Source organism: Callorhinus ursinus, unplaced genomic scaffold, assembly GCF_003265705.2.
Source record: "Callorhinus ursinus isolate GAN/ISIS: 27379988/994484 unplaced genomic scaffold, GSC_fseal_2.0 scaffold12, whole genome shotgun sequence".
NCBI classification, from domain to species: Eukaryota; Metazoa; Chordata; class Mammalia; order Carnivora; family Otariidae; genus Callorhinus; species Callorhinus ursinus.
Genome location: NW_027397074.1, coordinates 38,999,305 through 39,018,083, shown reverse-complemented (window position 1 = coordinate 39,018,083; position 18,779 = coordinate 38,999,305). Strand labels below are relative to the sequence as shown.

At 44.4% G+C, this 18,779-nt stretch overlaps 1 protein-coding gene across 1 annotated transcript; it reads right to left on the bottom strand.

The window, feature by feature from the left end:
* Positions 1-1,987: 1,987 nt before the first annotated feature.
* Positions 1,988-6,825, bottom strand: IL6 (interleukin 6). Its single transcript, XM_025873295.2, has 5 exons — positions 6,669-6,825; positions 6,313-6,503; positions 5,090-5,203; positions 4,225-4,371; positions 1,988-2,600 (listed from the first exon to the last, which is right to left on the bottom strand). Exons 1-5 carry the CDS (start codon positions 6,772-6,774, stop codon positions 2,433-2,435), a joined length of 726 nt encoding a protein of 241 aa, XP_025729080.2. The 5' UTR covers positions 6,775-6,825; the 3' UTR covers positions 1,988-2,432.
* Between the last annotated feature and the right edge of the window lie 11,954 nt (positions 6,826-18,779).

The window sequence follows — 18,779 nt, the reverse complement described above, 5'->3', positions numbered from 1 at the left end:
GGCCTCTGATTCCTGAATCTTGGTCAGCAATCACCAAATCCTACTGAACTAGCTCCTAGCTATCTTTTGCAGATGGCTGTCATCACCTTCTCTTTTCTAGCCATTACTACCAGCCTAATTCAGGATATTGTCATCTCTACCCTGGACTAATGATGTTCCTCCAACATTTTCTTTCAGACCCTTTCCTATCCATTCTCCATACTGCAACTTGAGTGATCATATTAAAATGTAAATCTCATATGTCCTTCTACTACTTAAAATCTGTCAATACCTTCTTCTCACGTATGGCTTCTGATGCTGTCCATGATCTGGCCCCAGCCTCCCTCCCCAGTCTCTCAACTACCCTCCTTCTTGTTCTTTATGCACTGGACATACTGTAATACTCATCGTCTTAACTAGTTCTTTGTTGATTCAGACTTCGGCACATGCTGTTCCCTTTGTCAGGAGCGCTATTCCCACCCATCTTAGCCTAACTCTCACATGTCTTTTACATCTCATTCCAAACCTCTGCATCAGTTAAGACTCCATGAGTGCCCTCCCCAGGCTTAGGTTTCCCTGCTATTGGTGCCCCCTGAATAGGTTCTCAGCAGACCTCACATTTCTCTTTTGCAAACCTCCTCATACTTTACATTCTTTGTTCATTGTCTGTCTTCCATACCACGTGAGGGCTGGGGCTGTGTCTAGCTTGTTCTTCTCTGCATCCCCAGCATTGCCTGACTTATATATGGGCTTCACACGTTTTTGTTTGAGGAATGGATGCATTGGTCAACTGTTATGTTTCTTTTGGCTCCCACTTTGGGAAACCCGCTTGTGATGCATGGTTGCTAGAAATCAGAATATGTGGCTCTTTTCTTGCTTGGCTCCTCTCAGTTCTTGCTTCTGTGGACCTTCCCTTGCTCAGCAGAATTCCTCCCCTGGAGGAAGAAGTCTATGGTGACCAGAGTGAAGAAAGCTTTCTTAGAAGACAGAATTTCCATATTGCTGGGGCTGAAAGGGGGAAATTTTTACCAAATTCCCAGCACGGTGTTGAGGTGGGATAAAGGGACTGTGTGTGGTTACTCAGATTGCCTCTCTTACCACAAAGAATATTGCTGGTGGGAAAGGAAATGGGTGTATATATGTGTGTGTATATATATATATATATACATATATATATATATATATGTATATATATATATTTATACACTGATTATTCATTGCCTCCTCTAGTTCTTAGAATGTTTCTTCCCAACTCTTGCTGTTTTTCTTGAAGATGAAGATGCATAAAGACACAGTATTTGTAATTTCTCCACTCATTGACCAACAGTTTATGTCCCCCCAAATTGAAGTGTCTTATGTTTGATCATCAGTGTGTATGGTTTCTTCATTTAACAAATGTTTACTGGGCCATGGGCTCAGGATGCAAAGATGGGTACAATAGAGTCTGCCTTCTGGAAGAAAGAAGGCTGGCTGGAAGGAAATGCCATGTGGTGCAATGTGGTAGGTGCTATGATAGACAGGTGTGTGTAATGTTGAAGGGACCCGGGGTGGGGAGGCAGAACTTCTAGTTACTGTTTGGAAGTGCACATTGCTAGGTCTTATACAAGTGGTTATATTATTTCAAAGGCTTTTGATCACATCTAAATGTATTCCCTGTATTAACATGTTGGGATTTTCTACATCTTTGAAAGGGTTTCCTGGGAAGGAGTGGGACCTAAAGGTTAAGAATAGGGGGCCCGGAGGCAATTAGACCTGGATTTAAAATCTGGGCCTGTGCCTGACCTTCCAGCCGGGTGACTTGGGGAAATCCCTTACTCTTCCACCTCCATAAAAGAGTGTACAAGGCCGGGGATTAAATATCATAGATACAACACGTACAGCACATGCCTGCCATGCGGTAGGTGTTCCATTCTATCTTGCCCCGGGTGACTGTAGCTCTTTTTGGCTCGTGGTGGTGCTGGTGACAGAAGCTTGTTTATATTAAAAATTTCACGGGACACACAGAGGCTTAGTTGGCTGATTTTTTTTTTAGAAAGGTGTTTATTGGTATAAAAACAATTTAAACATTATATAAATACAATATAAATATTTCTTTTAAAAATATGCATAAGTTAGCCGTGTATTTGAGGTAAACCTACACATTCCAAGAAATGACCTGGCTCTGAAACATCAAGGATATTCAAGCTGCATAGCATTTTATGTTAACCTTTTCAAGATGAATACATAAAATATTTCAAGTGGTACCTCATAAAAAATATAAATATCTATTACTTATATAAATTAACTCAACATCACATATTTAAATATCAATAAATTAAAAATAATTAAAATAGTGTCCTAACGCTCATACTTTTAGTTCTTCACAGAGAACAACATAAGTTATGTGCCCAATGGACAGGTTTCTGACCAAAGAAAGGAATGCCCATGAACTACAGCAATCTTAGATGCCCAGGCTACATGATCCGAACAGCCCTCAGGCTGAACTGCAGGAAATCCTCAAGGCTCCGCAGGATGAGGTGAATTGTTGTATGCTTCAGCCACTTGTCCTGCGCCTTCAGGATAGTCTGCAGGCTGGTGTCTATGGTGGGGTCAGGGGTGGTCACTTCATCCTGACTCTTTACCTGAGGGGAAAAAAAAGCAGAAAGAACTATTTAAATATTGAACAAATCGGGTGCCTGGGTGGCTCAGCTGGTTAAGCATCTGCCTTCGGCTCAGGTCATGATCCCAGAGTCCTAGGATCGAGTCCCACATCGGGCTCCCTGCTCAGCGGGGAGCCGGCTTCTTCCTCTCCCACTCCCCCTGCTTGTGTTCCCTCTCTCGCTGTGTCTCTCTCTGTCAAATAAATAAATAAAATCTTTTAAAAAAAATGAATGGGGATTGGGTGCCTGGGTGGCTCAGATGGTTAAGCGTCTGCCTTTGGCTCAGGTCATGATCCCAGAGTCCTGGGATCGAGTCCCAAATCGGGCTCCCTGCTCAACAGGGAGCCTGCTTCTCCCTCTGCCTCTCTCTCTCTCTCTCTCTTATAAATAAATAAATAAAATCTTTTAAAAAAATACTGAACAAATCCTTTGCAGTGGAGGGATGCTCTGGGCTGTGGGAAGACATTCAAATTCGGGGTGAAGGAGACTACTTGGAGCTGCCTGCCCTGACTCACCCAGGTAGGGTGAGGTGCCTCTCCTCTGAGCCCACTGGAGCCCACCCTGTGTGCAGGCCTTTCACGGCAACTGAATTCTAATCACCTTTTTGCTGCTCTAACTCTGTTAGACCACGAGCATCTCGAGGGCAGCCATGGTATCTTGTCTTCCCTTATGCTAAACAGTGCCTGGCACATAGCCCCATCCAGCTGGTATCTACTGAGGGCCCACTGATCTAATGGGGTGTAAGGAGGACCAGGAAACACCTTTCCACAGACCCACTGACATGAGTCTAGGTAATTGTGGGAGGCCTTGGACCTCCAAAGTGTGCTTCTAGAGCACTGCAGCATTGGCATCACCAGGAGCTTATTAGGGATGTGACTCTCAGGTCTCACCCCAGACCTGCTGGATCAGACTCTGCACTGTGACGAGATCCCCGGAGGTTTGGTGTGATTAAAGTGGGAAAAGCCCTGGTTTAAGGCAGACAGCCAAGAGAGGTAGTGGCAGTATCAACACCAATGTGCCTGCTTCTCTGTCTAGGGACCTTCTCATTGGGCTTTGTTCAGCTCACCCGCACACTGTGCCCTCAAGCCTCCAATCTGTGGCATTTGAATGGCTAGCTGGTAGTGACCAAAGCCTTTGGTACCTGCTCTTCTAGCCTTTTACCATTTCTCAGCATTAACTCTTCTGGCAAAAAGTAGGGGAAAAGAGTTGAAAATACCACAATGGCAAGAATATCATTTGGCAGTAATTAAGATATTAAAATAATTTTTATGCTGTGTTCTTTTTTATTATGGATCACTGAGCAGGATTGGATGTGCTTCCTTCTGCCTCTACAGATTTTTTTTCCTATTTCTTAAGCTATTCTAGTAGAAGATGATGCTAAAATCCACCTCATTTAATATAGTTTTAAATACAGTTAATGATGTCGTTTGCGGAAGAGAGCCAAAAGAAAAAAAAAAGGTTTCAACTAACGGGAACTATTTCTTAGATCCTTTCCTTTACATGTGGCTATTCTCTTTTGAACGGGCTTTGCACTCTCAAGTTGTCTAGGTTCCTTTCTTTGAGCCTGTCTTCCTCACACCAAGGGAGAGGACGAGGAAATGCTCACCTTTCTCATCAGCATCTGGAGCAGGAGTTTGGTACTGATGTACACAGAGTTGGCATTTTCCTTATTACCCTCATAGTTGGCCTGGAGGTATTTCAGGTGTGTCTGAAACTCCAGAAGACCGATAGCGATTCTTGTCAGGCAGGTCTCCTAAGAGGAAAGACGGGAAAATCGGTTATTTCTAGAAAGATATAATCAATTTTAAGAGCTAAAACTGCTAGAAGTCAGCACCTTCTCCCTCTGCCCTTCCAGGGAACTTAAAATACTTCTGAGCATTATATTTTGAGACATCAGACAGCTTCAGATGTCCCCTTTTTTAAATTATCCGGACAGAGACATCAGTTAATCAGTTTCACCCAAAGCCTGATAGATGCTGGAATGTGGCAAGGGGGTCCTTCTCTGATTCTCCCCTTGATACTCTCCCTTCTGGCTGTACCCCTGTCCTTGTCGATACTGGACTGAAACCTCTTTTTTATGGACTGTTCTGAAGTCAGTTCAGCATATCCCATGGTCTGGAAGGAGAAGGGTATAGAGAACGACCTCTATAGGCAGGGCAGACCTGGGTCCTGCTCAGGGCAGCCCAGGAGAAGGACCCCCTCATCCAGGATGAATGAGCTACACCTGCTGGGGCTTCTAACATTTGACAGTTGTGAAAATCCCAACACAGAAGGGCTCTCTCTAATCATGCCATTCAAAAATAAGTTGCCTTAGAAAGATTTAAGTTGGCCTCCTCATGAAATTTAATGATGTTCTTTACATTGATCCACTTCTTTGTTTTCTGTCTGGTCTGTGTGTATACAGACACTGCATATAAGAGGGAGAACTTTTGACTAAGGAGTCGCTAAAAGTAAATGTGATGTGTTCGTACCTGGTTGAACCCAGATTGGAAGCACCCGTCCTTTTCTGCCAGCTTCGGAAGATGTAGGTTGTTTTCTGCCAGTGCCTCCTTGCTGTCTTCACACTTGTTATACTTGTCACACATCTGGGAAGGAATACCAGGACTGTTATCACACACGTGCCCCTTAAAGCAAACACCACTAGAGGGCCGATTCGTGTTTTAGCGTGGCAGGAAGTTCTCTAAGAAAATGAAGTCACACTGCATTAGCATCCAAGCAAGCAAGGTCTGGTGAAGATGGGCCCACTTGGGTTCGATGCTGGGCTTACCTATGACTTCACACCTGTTACCTATCCTGAGTCTCTGTGTCCCTATCTCTTCAGACTGGGGATAATGAAACTCCTCCCTTCTAAGTTTTTATTTGTGAAGATGAGACATAATATTTATGTAAAGTGTGAAGCACATAGTAGGTTCTTGATAAGTGACAGCAATTTTGATGATAATTGGGCGAATATAATTTGAGCTATATATATAATGTTCCAGCTAGAAGTACCTATGAGGATCTAGTCCAATTCCATAATTTTAGAGAGGGGGCCCAGAGATGGTAGGAAATTTGCCAAAGATCACAAAACTGGTTCAGTAGAACCAGAACTAGATTTGGTTCGGGCTCCCAATACTCTCTCCTGTACTCCTTCCTTTCCACTGAACAGCCAATTTACCTTATGTTTAAAGCTTTGGAGCTGCTTTAACTTATCTATGATTTTGCCACTTGAGTGGGCTACCACATATGCATCTTATATGCTGGAATCACTCTAGGGAGTCCCTAACCACTGAACTTCCATGACATAAAAGTTCTGTGATTGTCCTGAGAAGCTCAACATTTATTTCAGCTGGCACTTTGCTTATCCTTCCAAAGTCCAAGAGACACAAAGAAGATTGATAGACCTTATTTTTTTGGTTAGAAATTAGGAAGTCCCGAGAGTCAGTGACACCCAGTTCCTGCCAAGTCTGGAGCTGGGAATGGGCCAGGAGGCATGGATTTCAGCCCCATTGTATATTTTCCAGGAGGGAAAGGAGCTACCTGAGACCAGCAGCAGAAGAGAAGTACAGTAGACAGTCTGCCCCTTTGGCCTGAAATCTGTACTGCCCCAGAACCCAGCAAAGACCTCCCAGTGCAGGAGCCCTTGTCCACATCCAGGGTCCAGGAGATGAATGCCCACACAGGCCCTTTATCACCCTCAGTTGAGCCTACCCACCTCCTTTCTCAGTGCAGAGATTTTGCCGAGGATGTACTTAATGAATTCTTCCATTTTGTCTGGAGAGGTGAGTGGTGGTCTATTCGAGGTGGCATCAGCTTGGGACTCTCCTCCCACGGGTCCCGGGGTAGGAAAAGCAGTAGCCATCACCAGGAGCAGCCCCAGGGAGAAGGCGACTGGACTGAAGGCGCCTGTGCCGGAGGCAAGGGAGAGCAGCCAGTGAGCAGACTGCACAGCTGGGGGAGCTGTGCTTCTGGCTGCTGGCCCCCAGCCAGCCCTCCCAGCGGAAACACACCCCTCCCTCAGCCAGGCCCGGCTGCCAGGCGGTTCCAGGGCTAGGGATTTCCTTCACTTACTTGCGGAGAGGGAGTTCATAGCTGGGGTCCTGGAGGGCAGATGGAGCTCTCTTGTGTTCCTGGTGGGCTCGAGGGCAGAATGAGCCTCAGACATCCCCAGTCTCATATTTATTGGGGGTTGAGACTCTAATATTGAGACTCATGGGAAAATCCCACATTTGATAAATCTTTGTTGGAGGGTGGGGGTGGGGCCAGAGCGGGTGGGGCTGATTGGAAACCTTATTAAGATTGTGCAATGTGACGTCCTTTAGCATCACAGGAATCACAACCAGGGGAAAAAGTGCCACTTAGGTCATTACAAAGGCTAGCGCTAAGAAGCAGGATCACTCTTCCTTTACTTTCTTTTCTTTTACATTTTTAAAAAATTTATTTAATTTTTTTTTTTTTTTTTTTAGTGACTCAGCATTTTGGCATGTCTTAAGAGGGAAAGTAAAGCTGAAGTCATGCACGAAGTTTTGTGGGGGGGAGGGTGGGCAGGGCGAGAAGCTAAGGCTGACTATGATTAAAAAAATACTTTAATTACCAGATTAACAGGCTAGGATTTAGTATTCCAGTTAATTCATATTTGTAAAAACCTAAGATGTGTTGACCTGAGCGTCCTCAGACCACACCACAGCCCACTAGCCTGGGGTTACAAGTAAGATGCCACTAAGAACCATCTGCAGGACTTCCCTTTCCTGGCTGTCTCTGCAACGAACTGTTGCAGAACTGCCCGACTGCCCCCAGATCTCGCACAGTTGTCTCGAGGAGTCTCCAGGCAGTGCGCGGTGCTCACGTACATGACTCCTTTGTGCCACCGTGTGGCATCTGCCAGTCTCTTTCTCACCTCTTCTAGCCCACTTCAGCCAGGTCAGCCTCAGCCCTGCTCTCTCCCTGGGGCCCCCGGTTAAGACTTGGATCTCTGTGCCAAGGGGTTCGCCTTGTGTTGCTGGCGCTGTCCCCACCACTGGCAACGGGGTGATCCTGCTCCTGAGGGGAGTCCTGAGGGGCCCAGGTGGGTATTGTCTCTGCTGGAGCCCTCAAGTTAGTGACACCCACTTAGTTCAGGGCAGAAGTGGAGAGAATACCACTTACCTCTTTGATGGGATGTCAGAGAAGAACCTTGTGACATTTTCTAGAGCTTGTGTTCATAGCTCCCTTCTGCTGTATGACTTTTCTTTGAGTTCAGAGGCAGCTGGGAAGAAATTTCCTAACACCGACAAGCTCTAAAGTTCTGAATCACACCTGCCCAAGGTTTTCTTATTGGGTTGAGCCTGTGCAGCTTGTACGGGTTCCCTCTGCCTTATGATGACGTCTCTTGCAGGAGGGTCCTTGGTCTCATGCAAATGGGCTCTAGACCAAGCTGCCCTACCAGTCTCCCAGACACCCAGGCAGCTCACAAGATTGGCTCCAGGCTGAAACCAGGACCTTGTACAGCATCATAAAAAAAAAGAAGAAAAAAGGAAAAGGAAGGAAGGAAGGAAGGAAGAAGAAAAAGGAAAAGAAAGAAAGAAAGAAAGAAAAGAAAGAAAGAAAGAAAGAAAGAAAGAAAGAAAGAAAGAAAGAAAGAAAGAAAGAAAGAAAGAAAGAAAGAAAGAAAGAAAGAAAGAAAAAGAAATTTACAAAACACTGTGTTATCATGATCAGCTTCTTTGGTTTGCAAAGATCTCATCAGGATTGCGAAAACAAGAACCTTTGCTAGGGTATTTAAAATATGAACCGATTTACTCAAGTTTTGTTTTGTGAACAACACTTTAGAACTTGCCTGTTGGGGAAAGTGAGGTCATCCATTCTTTCACTGACTTTCTAAAGAGAGGCAGATCCTGTAGCAGTAGTGGGGTTTTTTGTTTGAAAATGAAAATGGGAGAGGATGGTTGAATGTTTTCGCTTTTACTGTTCTTGGGTCTTGAGCAACTCAGACACCCCCAGCCGAGTCCTCTCTCCTGCACTGAATGAAGCCACCTCTCCTGGCCCCTGTGTGATACATGCAATAGGCCTCTGTCATGTGGGATTGCTTTTTCTCATATATCTATGTTTTTGAAAATATGACTCAGTAAATTTCAAATACTTAGTGACTCAACAACTTACAGATTTTTCTTTTCAGTTAAAGTTTTTAAAGGGGCATCTGGGTGGCTCAGGTGATTAAGCGTCTGCCTTTGGCTCAGGTCATGATTCCGGGGTCCTGGGATTAGCCCTGCATTGGGCTCCATGCTCAGCAGGGAGTCTGCTTCTCCTTCTCCCACTCCCCACTGCTTTTGTGCTCTCTCTCTCTCTGTCAAATAAATAAAATCTTTAAAAAATGAAAAAAAAAAAGGTTTTAAAGTAGGAAGTACACGTATCATGATAAAATGTTCAAACAGGACATCCAGACATATAGGGAAAAGTAAATCTCCTTCCTTTCCAGCTTCTCTCCTTAGAGGTAGCCCCTGACCCATAGTATTTTCTTTTCTTTCTCTCTCTTTTCTTTAAGATTTTACTTAGGTATTTGAGAGAGAGAGAGAGCATGAGAGCGCGTGTGCACGCTTGCATGAGTGAGAGCGGGGGGGAGGGGCAGAGGGAGAGGGAGAGAGAGAATCTCAAGCAGACACCACTGAGTGGGGAGCCCCACATGGAGCTTGATCTCAGGACCCTGAGATCATGACCTGAGCCGAAGTCAAGAGTCAGATGTTTAACCAACTGTGCCACCCAAATGTCCCTGACCCATAGTATTTCAACTAAATCCTGTTACCCTAATCTGGGTGAGGTTTTCTTGGCTACCTAGGTACACACCTCTGGATTTACATCATTGGTTTATATATTGTACACACTTGCATACACATTTGTACATAAATATACACACACTATAATTTTCCATTGTGTGGATGCCACATAGGCAGTTCTCTGCATCATAGAGCACAGGCTTTTGAGTTGTACAGCATGGGTTTAAAGCCCAGCTCTGACACTTGCTGTATGACCTTGGCTAAGTTCCCCCAAGGATCTGTGCCCTTGTTTGCTCATCTAATAAAACTGGGATAATAGCAGTTCTTCCCATATTGCTGTTGTGAAGACTGAAAGATGAAGTGTAAAAAATCCCTGATACATAGTAATGTTACAGGATTTTCTCCTTCGGTGCCCACTGTTCTTGGTCACGCCGCTTCAAAGAGTAAAGAGGTAGACCAGGCAGAGTTGTGAGCAGCAAAGCAAGGTTTACTGAATGATAGCAAAGTGATAGTACAAAGCTCCCAAAGAGGGAGGGGACCCGAGAGGCTTGTCCTGGGAGTTTGTAAGTCTAGGGGTTTTTATGGGCTTGTTAGCGGGGGCTGTTTTAATCTGATGAACCCTTCCTGTGCCTGTCATCCAATCAGGTTTTTGTCATCTATCTACCACATGGGAAAGGGTGGAGGGCTCCTTCCAGGGTGGTATAAGATCCTTTCAAGGGTGGTTTCCTCTTAGGGTGGGGGGGGAGAGGGGGGCCCTTGTCCCTGCCTGCCTGCCTTCCACCTATCCTTCATCAGTAATGCCGCAGGAAACACTTGATCTTTGTAACATTCTGCACTCAGGGTCTCTGCCTTGGAGAGCTCCTTCAGCTCAGCTCCATCATCCCATGTGTGGTCCTGCCTGCTATGAATGAGCCAGGCCGCTGTGCCAGTGAGCAGCTTGTCTCCCAGTCATTTTTCCTCTGAAGAAATGAGATTCTGTGTTTTGTTGAAAATGCCTTTTGGCAAAAGTGGAAGATGAAGAAAAAACGTGGTTCTCCTCTTCTTTGTGAACATTAAGATCCCCAAGCCTGGTCTCTCAATTTGGATATTGAGCCCAGCTTGTGTTTTTCTCCTACACCATTTCTAAGGCTTTCTGCCAAGTGTTTTTATGACAGAGGCCCCGGCCTTCCCTGTCCTTGGCCATCGTCATTGTTCAAAGTCTTGAAAGTGACCCTTTAGGGTGAAGGGGTCTGATTTCATCAGACCTTGTGCTTCTGGCAGCCAGGAAAGAGCAAGTGGTGTGGGGATGGGAATGCACATATTGAAGGATACTGTCTGCCACCTTGCACATTGCAAGCCTCTAGGATCTATATTAGTATCAATGCCTTGGGTTGGCATTTGCTTGTGGGAGAAATGGGCTCTTCTTTGCTCCAAAGCACTAACGCAACATCTGTAACTCCACCATGATAGCTTCCTTTCTTTGGATCTCAATGCATCTTCCACTTGGAGAACTCATGCATCATATTTTAATACGTACAAATGACCAGGAAAGGCCATGCTGTCAGCATTTATTAATTAATAACCTCAATTGCTGGATTGCACCATAGCTGATTTGAAGTGACTGGCAGCTGAGACCCAAGAGAGGCAGGACAAATGGGAACCTATGGGCGGGAAGAAGAGAAACCAAGTAGCTTTGAATCCTTTACCACCTTCTCTAGGCTGGCTGGTCCTGTCTGTGCCCCTCAGAATTCTGCCCATGACTGCTTTCCTACATGTTGGTGGGGTCCAATTCAGAGAGTTCATCAGTGCATTCAAGGTGAAGGAGAAAAAAATAACTTCCATTTGGCCTGATGCTCTCAGGAGAAGAGGTGTTCTCCACATCTCACAGGTTAAAATGTGGTATTGTGCTCTGTTTTTTTTTTAAGATTTTTAAAAAATTTATTAAAGAGAGAGAGCGCACAAGCAGAGGGAATGGCAGGCAGAGGGAGAGGGAGAAGCAGACTCCGCGTTGAGCAGGGAGCCCGACATGGGGCTCAGTCCCAGGACCTTGAACCAAAGGCAGACGCTCAACTGACTGAGCCACCCAGGCGTCCCTGTGCTCTCTGCCTTTATTCCAGGGACTGGGGATGGGTGGGTCTGTGATCTAGTGAGAGGGAGTATCCCAAGAACAAAAGAGAAGTCACTGGGTACTAGGGAATTTGCAGTTGCTGTCAGAATGTAGTTTCACTTGTCACTAAGTCATAAGAAGTTTACAGACTGAGACAGTCTCCTGCCAAGCAGACACCAGGCCCGTAGGGCTCTGGGAAATGTCTGCTTTGGGAAAAGCGGTGGTGTTACTCGGAGAGAGAATAGGAGGGACATTTGTTATGTCTACTTGGAAAGGGCTGGCTGATCTTGGAGGACAGCCCTACCTAGAGACCAGAGCTCTGGACCGTTCCCAGCCTGGCCCAATCCCAGTCCTGGCCATCACAGTTTCAACTCTGATGCCTGGCTGTTGCTCCTGGTGACCTCTTGGTTTGGCCTCAGCTTTTCTGAGGGCAAAGGTGTGCTGGGGTTATGCCTAGCTCTCCCTAACCCAGGAAAGAGGCACGCCGGCCTGCTGTGTGCCTGATCCCCAACTGCATGTGGAGCTCAATGAGGAGGCCCTCATTGTTTTGCTCTCAGTGTTTTGCCTTGATACCTTCCCCTACTGAAGTGGAAAATCCCAGGCATTTTAGGAGGGAAGTGGCCTCTCTTGGGGCCACAATGTAGACTCCCCTTGCCTTGGGGACCGCCCCCCTCCTCACGTCCCCTTTCCTCTGGTCTCCAAGCCTGGAAGAAGGTGCTTGGATTTTCCGATGTTAATAAGCCAGCTGCTTTGAAGTTGGTTTGGTGATGAGAACTTGCTTTGCTGATTTTGAAGGAGCCCCACTGGTCCTGCGCCCTGGGGCTGGGGAGGTCACTCAGGCTCAGTTTCAGTGCTTCATCTCTTCTCCATCCGTGGGGTAGGCCTTCTGTGTTGGTGGCTGCTGGTTCTGCTTTACAATTAGGAAACGTCAACTTGTCAGCAAGGAGCACTGAGTTAATTTATTCTCACGAGTCATTTGAACCATCTTTGGTTTCTCCAGAGATCTCAGTTCTCTTGAGTTCAGTGTCATAGGCAGAAACTAAGCATGCAAAAGCATGCTTTTGTGGCTGGTTCCTTCCACTCTTTCCCTCAAAATTAAGGTACTAAGAACCCATTTGAAATCATCACATGTGATGGTAAGACCAGGGGATTCTGCTGGGCTGGCTGTGACGTTTTTCACCCCCTTTCCCTGCCCTTTTGGTTACTTATTTGCTGAAAAGAGAGTGTCTTTGTCTTTCTGAACTAAGCCTCATGTATGTTTTACTTAGCAAGCTGAGTCTATGAAGGTAGGGAAGGTCTCTCTAGTCCTTATGGTGGAATAATTTCCATGATACACCTTGGACGTGTGGAATGCTCAGTAATTCTGAGACATTGGGGCTTATTATTCCTGAAGAAGGGTCCACCTGGATTAATTAAAAATATTACAGAAGAATTCAGATCCAGGTAAGCCGGTCAAAGAATCATAAGTAATTTCTATTGAGCTATTGAGTTCTACATAACTATGTACAGGTGTGGTTGTATGCAGGGCAGAGCAGAATCCTTGACCTGAAGACCATAGCCATGGCTCCAGGGGGTGCTGCCCTCACTGTGTAAGGATGGCCTTAGAGGCCTGGCTTCCCAGGAAGCCGGGCTGGTGGTCTGCTCTCACTTTGGTCTGCTGGACCTGTAGCTCCTCCTGTGTTGTGGGGTCTCCACAGTGGTCTGGGTCTGAGCAGCAATATTGTGTCCCCCAATATTGCTCTGTGGGATTATGGCCCCATGTCTGCTATCTTGGAAGACATGTTGCTTTTGTGCTACTTTGCTGTAGGTGAAAGGTAGGGCAGGAGGGAAGGCACGGCCTGCTGCACTAGTGAGCTTGGCAAGTGAACAGGATGCACAAAATGGTTTCCTCCACTCAGGCATTTGAAATTGCCTTCTGGTTACACTTTTCTGGGGAGCTGATGAGCTTTTGAAAGGAGAGACTGCATTCCCATAGGTTTGTTTGCGGCCTTGGTACCTAAGCAATTGCTGCTAACTGCTTCAGATTCTCTTGTCCTTCAGGACCATCAGCAGAAAGGCTGTAATATATACTCGTTTCTCTGTGGTAAGTTTGTTGACTGAGGCCCCAGTAAAGCTACTGAAGACATCAGGTATATAATATAGTCTAGGGCAGGTCAGATGTGAGAAGAAATTTGGGTTCTGGGCTTTTTCCATCTGATATCATCTGGCCACTCTGTTGGCTAGGTTTGTGAAGACCCCTTTGGCCTTTCTGACTTGCCTTAGATTGCAGGATTCAGAAGGAGGTTGGGGCTTTTTGCTATCAACAAAAACTTTTGGCTGAATGTAAGTTTTCCATGAATTAGGCTTGTCTTTTCATTGCATTGCTGAATCTTTGGCTTCTTGTGTTTCTTCAGTGTTGCTACTGGCAAATATGAGCATTAGGATGGTGAATAATGGGAAGATTTGGGGCGAAGTGCTCTCTGATCTCAGGGATCCATTAGAGAGATACTCTTTAAATTTCCTCCTAGCTCCAGTATTCAGTGATTCTGTGGATCTTCACTAACCATGCCTAATAATCCAGAGCCTACTCTTCATGGACTCTACATTGGGAAACAGTTCTTGGAAAGGCAAAAGTCTAATGCTGTCTTCCAGTTCACACCCAAGTGTGGCTGCTTGGGGAGCCTCCCATTTTGACATGCCTGGGATCATGGTGGCCACAGGCAGAATAAACTGATGTAGAAGATGTCGAAGCCCAGACATTTCAATGCAAGGAAGTAGCAGATTTATTAGTTATCATATAAGCAGAAACAGATCAATATTCAAAATTTTAATTATTTTTAACTTCAAAAAGAATTACACAAGCAATATATATTCTATGTAGAAAATTGAGAAAATAGAGAAAGGCAAAAAGGAAAAAAACTGCAAAATAATCTTATCACTGAGTGGCAATCATTGTTATCATGAGGTTGTAACCACCCTTGTTATCTTCTGTGTAGCTATACATGTATAAATGTACAGGAAATAGAAAACTATCACACATAGCATGTTTTCTGCTTTTCCTTTCAATACCACTTTCTACATATAAACATGCTGGGTAGTTCTCTGAGTAGAGGTTATGTAGATAATGGCTACTGAGCAACCATCTCAGCATAAGACCAGGATGGAGCCCAGGCAGAGGTGTGATGGGGCTGGCTGGTTCAGCTCAAGAGAGCCGACTGTACTCGTTTCTTCCCAACCCTGCATTTAGTAATTCCCATTGGTAGCTTCATATTAGACAAGGTGGGAGTGTTTACACTATGGAAATTGGCAAATGTACAAACCAACTTCCCTACAAAGGGGAAGGGATACCAGCGGGCTCAAAGGAATAAAGGGATATTTTGGAGGCAAAAATCAATACAAGCAGAGATTGGTGGTCAAATGGTACTATTTAGGGAATGTAGGAAAAGCATGTATCAAAGGCATTATTTTCTCTTATACTTCAAAGGCAGTTGGCCATGAAGGTTTTTAAAGGAAAGACATTGTTCTGGTCAAAGCATGCTGCTGCTATGTCGCAGAATGAAGGCTGTAATTTGTATAAACAGGTAGTCACAGGCTACCAGCTAAGTTTGGGGGAATCAGGATGTGCACAGGGCAGAATTTCTGTTCTACAGAATTAGATGTCCTTCAGTTTCCCCAGATACCGGCTCATGCCATAGTAGATCAGGGCAGAGGCTAGGCCCAGCTCTTGAGCCATGGCCAAGTTAGGGAGAGGAGACTTGTCTCTGTGAGAGAATTAGACACAGCAAGGCGGCCGCCCACAGGCTTGATTTCTGCTTTGTCACTGTGCCATTCCAACCAGACTGATGAATCAGGAGTCCGGCTTTTGGGTCCTTAGTGGACAGGATGAGAAGAGCCCTGAAGCATTCTTAGGGTCCCCAAAGGATTGCATCTTGGGTCATGAGTTTAGCTCTTAACCATACCCAAATCATAATGACTTATCCTGCTGTTATTCTTGGCATTGTGTCTTAGTGTACTACGTCCTCCTTTTGATTCATCTCCGTTACAGTTCTGTTGCATATTTCTAGGACATTGCATTAGGAAAACAGTGTCGTTAAATCCAACCCCTGCCTCCTTCCGAGGGCACCCGCAGATGACAGGAACCTGGTTGATACTTGACTGCGTCATACCCAAACTTCAGAATATTGAGTAAAATGTAAAACTCCCTGTTAGAAACTTGGTTCCATTTATATGGCACAGCTCCCAGGCAGACCACATGAGGCTCTATGCCTTTATTTTTTTCCCCCCTCTCCAAAGGATGTAAATTTTCTCCTAACACTTTCATCACAGGATAGAATGACATCTTGCGGATGCCATGACATCTCTCGGTTCTCAACTTCCATGAAGACTCAGACTGTGCCTCGATCCTCCCGGAAGCCTTCGCTGACCCATTTCCAGGAACAGTGAGGGTTCCCTTCCGGGCTCTCCTGTAGTGTCATGTGCTGTACTAATCAGTTTCCAGGCAGTGTTGTGGTGGCACAGGCTCTCGAGCTGGACTGTCTAGTCCAAATCCCTCTTCTGTCATTTCAAGCTATAGTCGGCTGTGAAGTTGCTGAACATCCCAGCTTCATTCTTCTCCTCCGTAGCAATTTTACCTCACTTCATGCAGTTGTCAAAACCTATGTAAAATGCCTAGCTCCCCGCCTGGCACATAGGAGAAGCCCAATAATCATTAATATTGCTCTCTCGGCAGGTGACTGAAAGCTTCTTGAGGGCTTCATCTTCTAATGTTAATGAGTAGCAAACACAATTTTGAACCGTTACTAGATGCTTGGGGCTGATGAATGAAGGAAAGGTGGGGTATCCTTTCAATTGACCTGTCACAAATAATCATCAAGAGTTTAGAAATAGAAAATAGTTTAATACAAAAAAATGTTCTTTTTGTGCATGCTTTTTTTATGTCATATAAAATATTATGCTCTCTTGATTTTTCAAATTTCGAAGACTGTAATGCTTTATTTAATAAATTTAAAAATATGCATGTATGTGTATTTATTCCCTACTGCAGGCAGTACGTTTTACTAAAAGAAGCATGGATTTCAGAGACAGACTTGGTTTAAATGCCAGCTGCATCATTTACTGCTCATATGGCTTTGGGCAAGGCTTCAATCCCCTGTGCCTGAGTTTGCTCATTTGCAAACTGTGGCAAAGAAAACTTTCCTTCTGGGGTGGTTGTGAAAATTGGATGGATGAAATCACACCCATAAAGCATAGTTATTGGTATAGACAAAATTGTCAGCAGATGCTAATTTTTTTAAAGTTGTTTTATTACAGGTGGGGCAAGGGACACAGGGGAACAAGAAGAGAATTAGAAGAGGATCAGGATAGACAAAGCATGACAGAGAAAGACAGCTAAAAAAGATAGAAACAACCACCAAAAAATAAAGACAAATAAAATGGCCTATAGATTCATTTTGTTTAAAATACTGTATTTTTATTTTTTACTTTTTGCAAAGGGAACACATACCCACGGCACAAAATTCACAAGGTACCAAAGGGTACTCAGTGAAAAATTAATTACTTCCACCCTGCCTGAGCCAACCAATTGATCTCTTTAGGGGCAAGTACTTCTACGGGTTTTTTTCCTTGTGATTCCTTCCAGGAATACTCTATACATTGATAAGCAAAATATTCCTACTTCCCATGATCTAGTTTTATTCTTCTACATAAGTGGAGGTGCACTAACGACACTGTTCTGCAGCTTGCTTCCTCCGTTGAATGTGTTTTAGTGATCATGTCTTTTCGGGAGATACAACACTGCCTCCTTCCTTTCAGCCCTTGTATTCCATTTATTAACCCATCCCCCACTGATGGAATTTTAGGTTGTTTCCAATCTTTTGTTATTACAGATAAAACTACAATGAATAATTTCATCTGTGATTTCACACATGTGAATGTATCAGTGGGATGGTTTCCTAGAAACGGAGTTGCTTACTCAAAGGATACCGGCAATTTTGATAGACAGATTGAAGTTGTACCAAGTTAACACTCCTGGCCAGAAGCGAGAACTCTTGTTCCTCATACTCTTGTCAACACATAATAGTATCAATTTTGATCTTTGCCAGACTGGTGAGGGAAAAACATATCTCTGTGTCACCCTAATTTGCATCTCTCTTATTACAGGTAAGAGGGAGTAGCCGATCAGATATTTGAGAATTTTTATTTCACTTTCCATGAACTCTATGTCATATTGTTTGTCTGAGTTTTTGTTGGTTATTGATCCTTTTTTTTTTAAGATTTTATTTATTTATTTATTTGAGAGAGAGTACGAGTGGGCTGGGGAGGAGCAGAAGGAGAGGGAGAAGCAGACTCCCCGCTGAGCAGGGAGCCCGATGCGGGGCTCGATCCCAGGGCCCTGGGATCATGACCTGAGCCAAAGGCAGATGCTTAACCGACTGAGCCACCCAGGTGCCCCGTATTGATCTTTTCCATATTGACTTGAAGGAGCTCTTGATATACTCCAAAGCATAAACTTCTGTTTTTCACGTTTATTTTTGGTTTATCATACATGTTTCTATTAGTTTATAGTGGCTTTTTTTTTTTCCATGCAGAAAGTTTAGATTTCGATGAAGTAGACTTTATATCCTTTCTTTTATGGCTTCTGGATTTTGTGACACACGTGAAAAGTCTTAGTCTACTCTGAAATCAGGAGAATATTCTTCTAAGTTTTCCTTGAGTATTCTTAAGTAAAGTTTTTCAAAGTACCGAGCAAATACAAACTATGCTTGTCACATGACAAGATGAACTAGTCTTGTCCATCATCCTGATATAAATGTGCACACACAGGAAAAAATGCAGGTTTTGCTAGAAGGTGGAATAAACAGTACTTTCCCCTCTCTTTGTGCTTTTCTTTGTTTTGCCAGTTTTCTTCGTTGATCATGTATTACTTTGATCCTCAGAAAGACATTAATTAAATAAAAAGGTACTTCTACCTCCTTTAAACTTTTAAAAAGACATCCTTTGGTTCCTGGATCTTTTGGAATGCTAGTAATGCTGCCTAATTTGCTTTGGAAACAGTCTGTCTGGCTTCCAGCCTGAACAACTTTGACCGGGTCCTAGTGACTTTGTTGTTAAATCCATAGGGAGCATTTTAGTGCTCATCTTACTTTCCACTGTCAGATCTGAAGCTCCTGACCACGCCTTTCTGCTTGGCCTCCTTGCTGGTCCTCACTCCTTTTTGTGGCTGCTTCTCAGTTTGCTGTCCTAACTGACCTCTCAGCTTGGTAACATTTGGGAGGGCTCCCTGTGCACCAGCTGCTCTAAATACTTTTCATAGATTATCTCATTTAGTCCTCACCACAGTTTTCTAAGGGAGCTATGATTATCAACTGT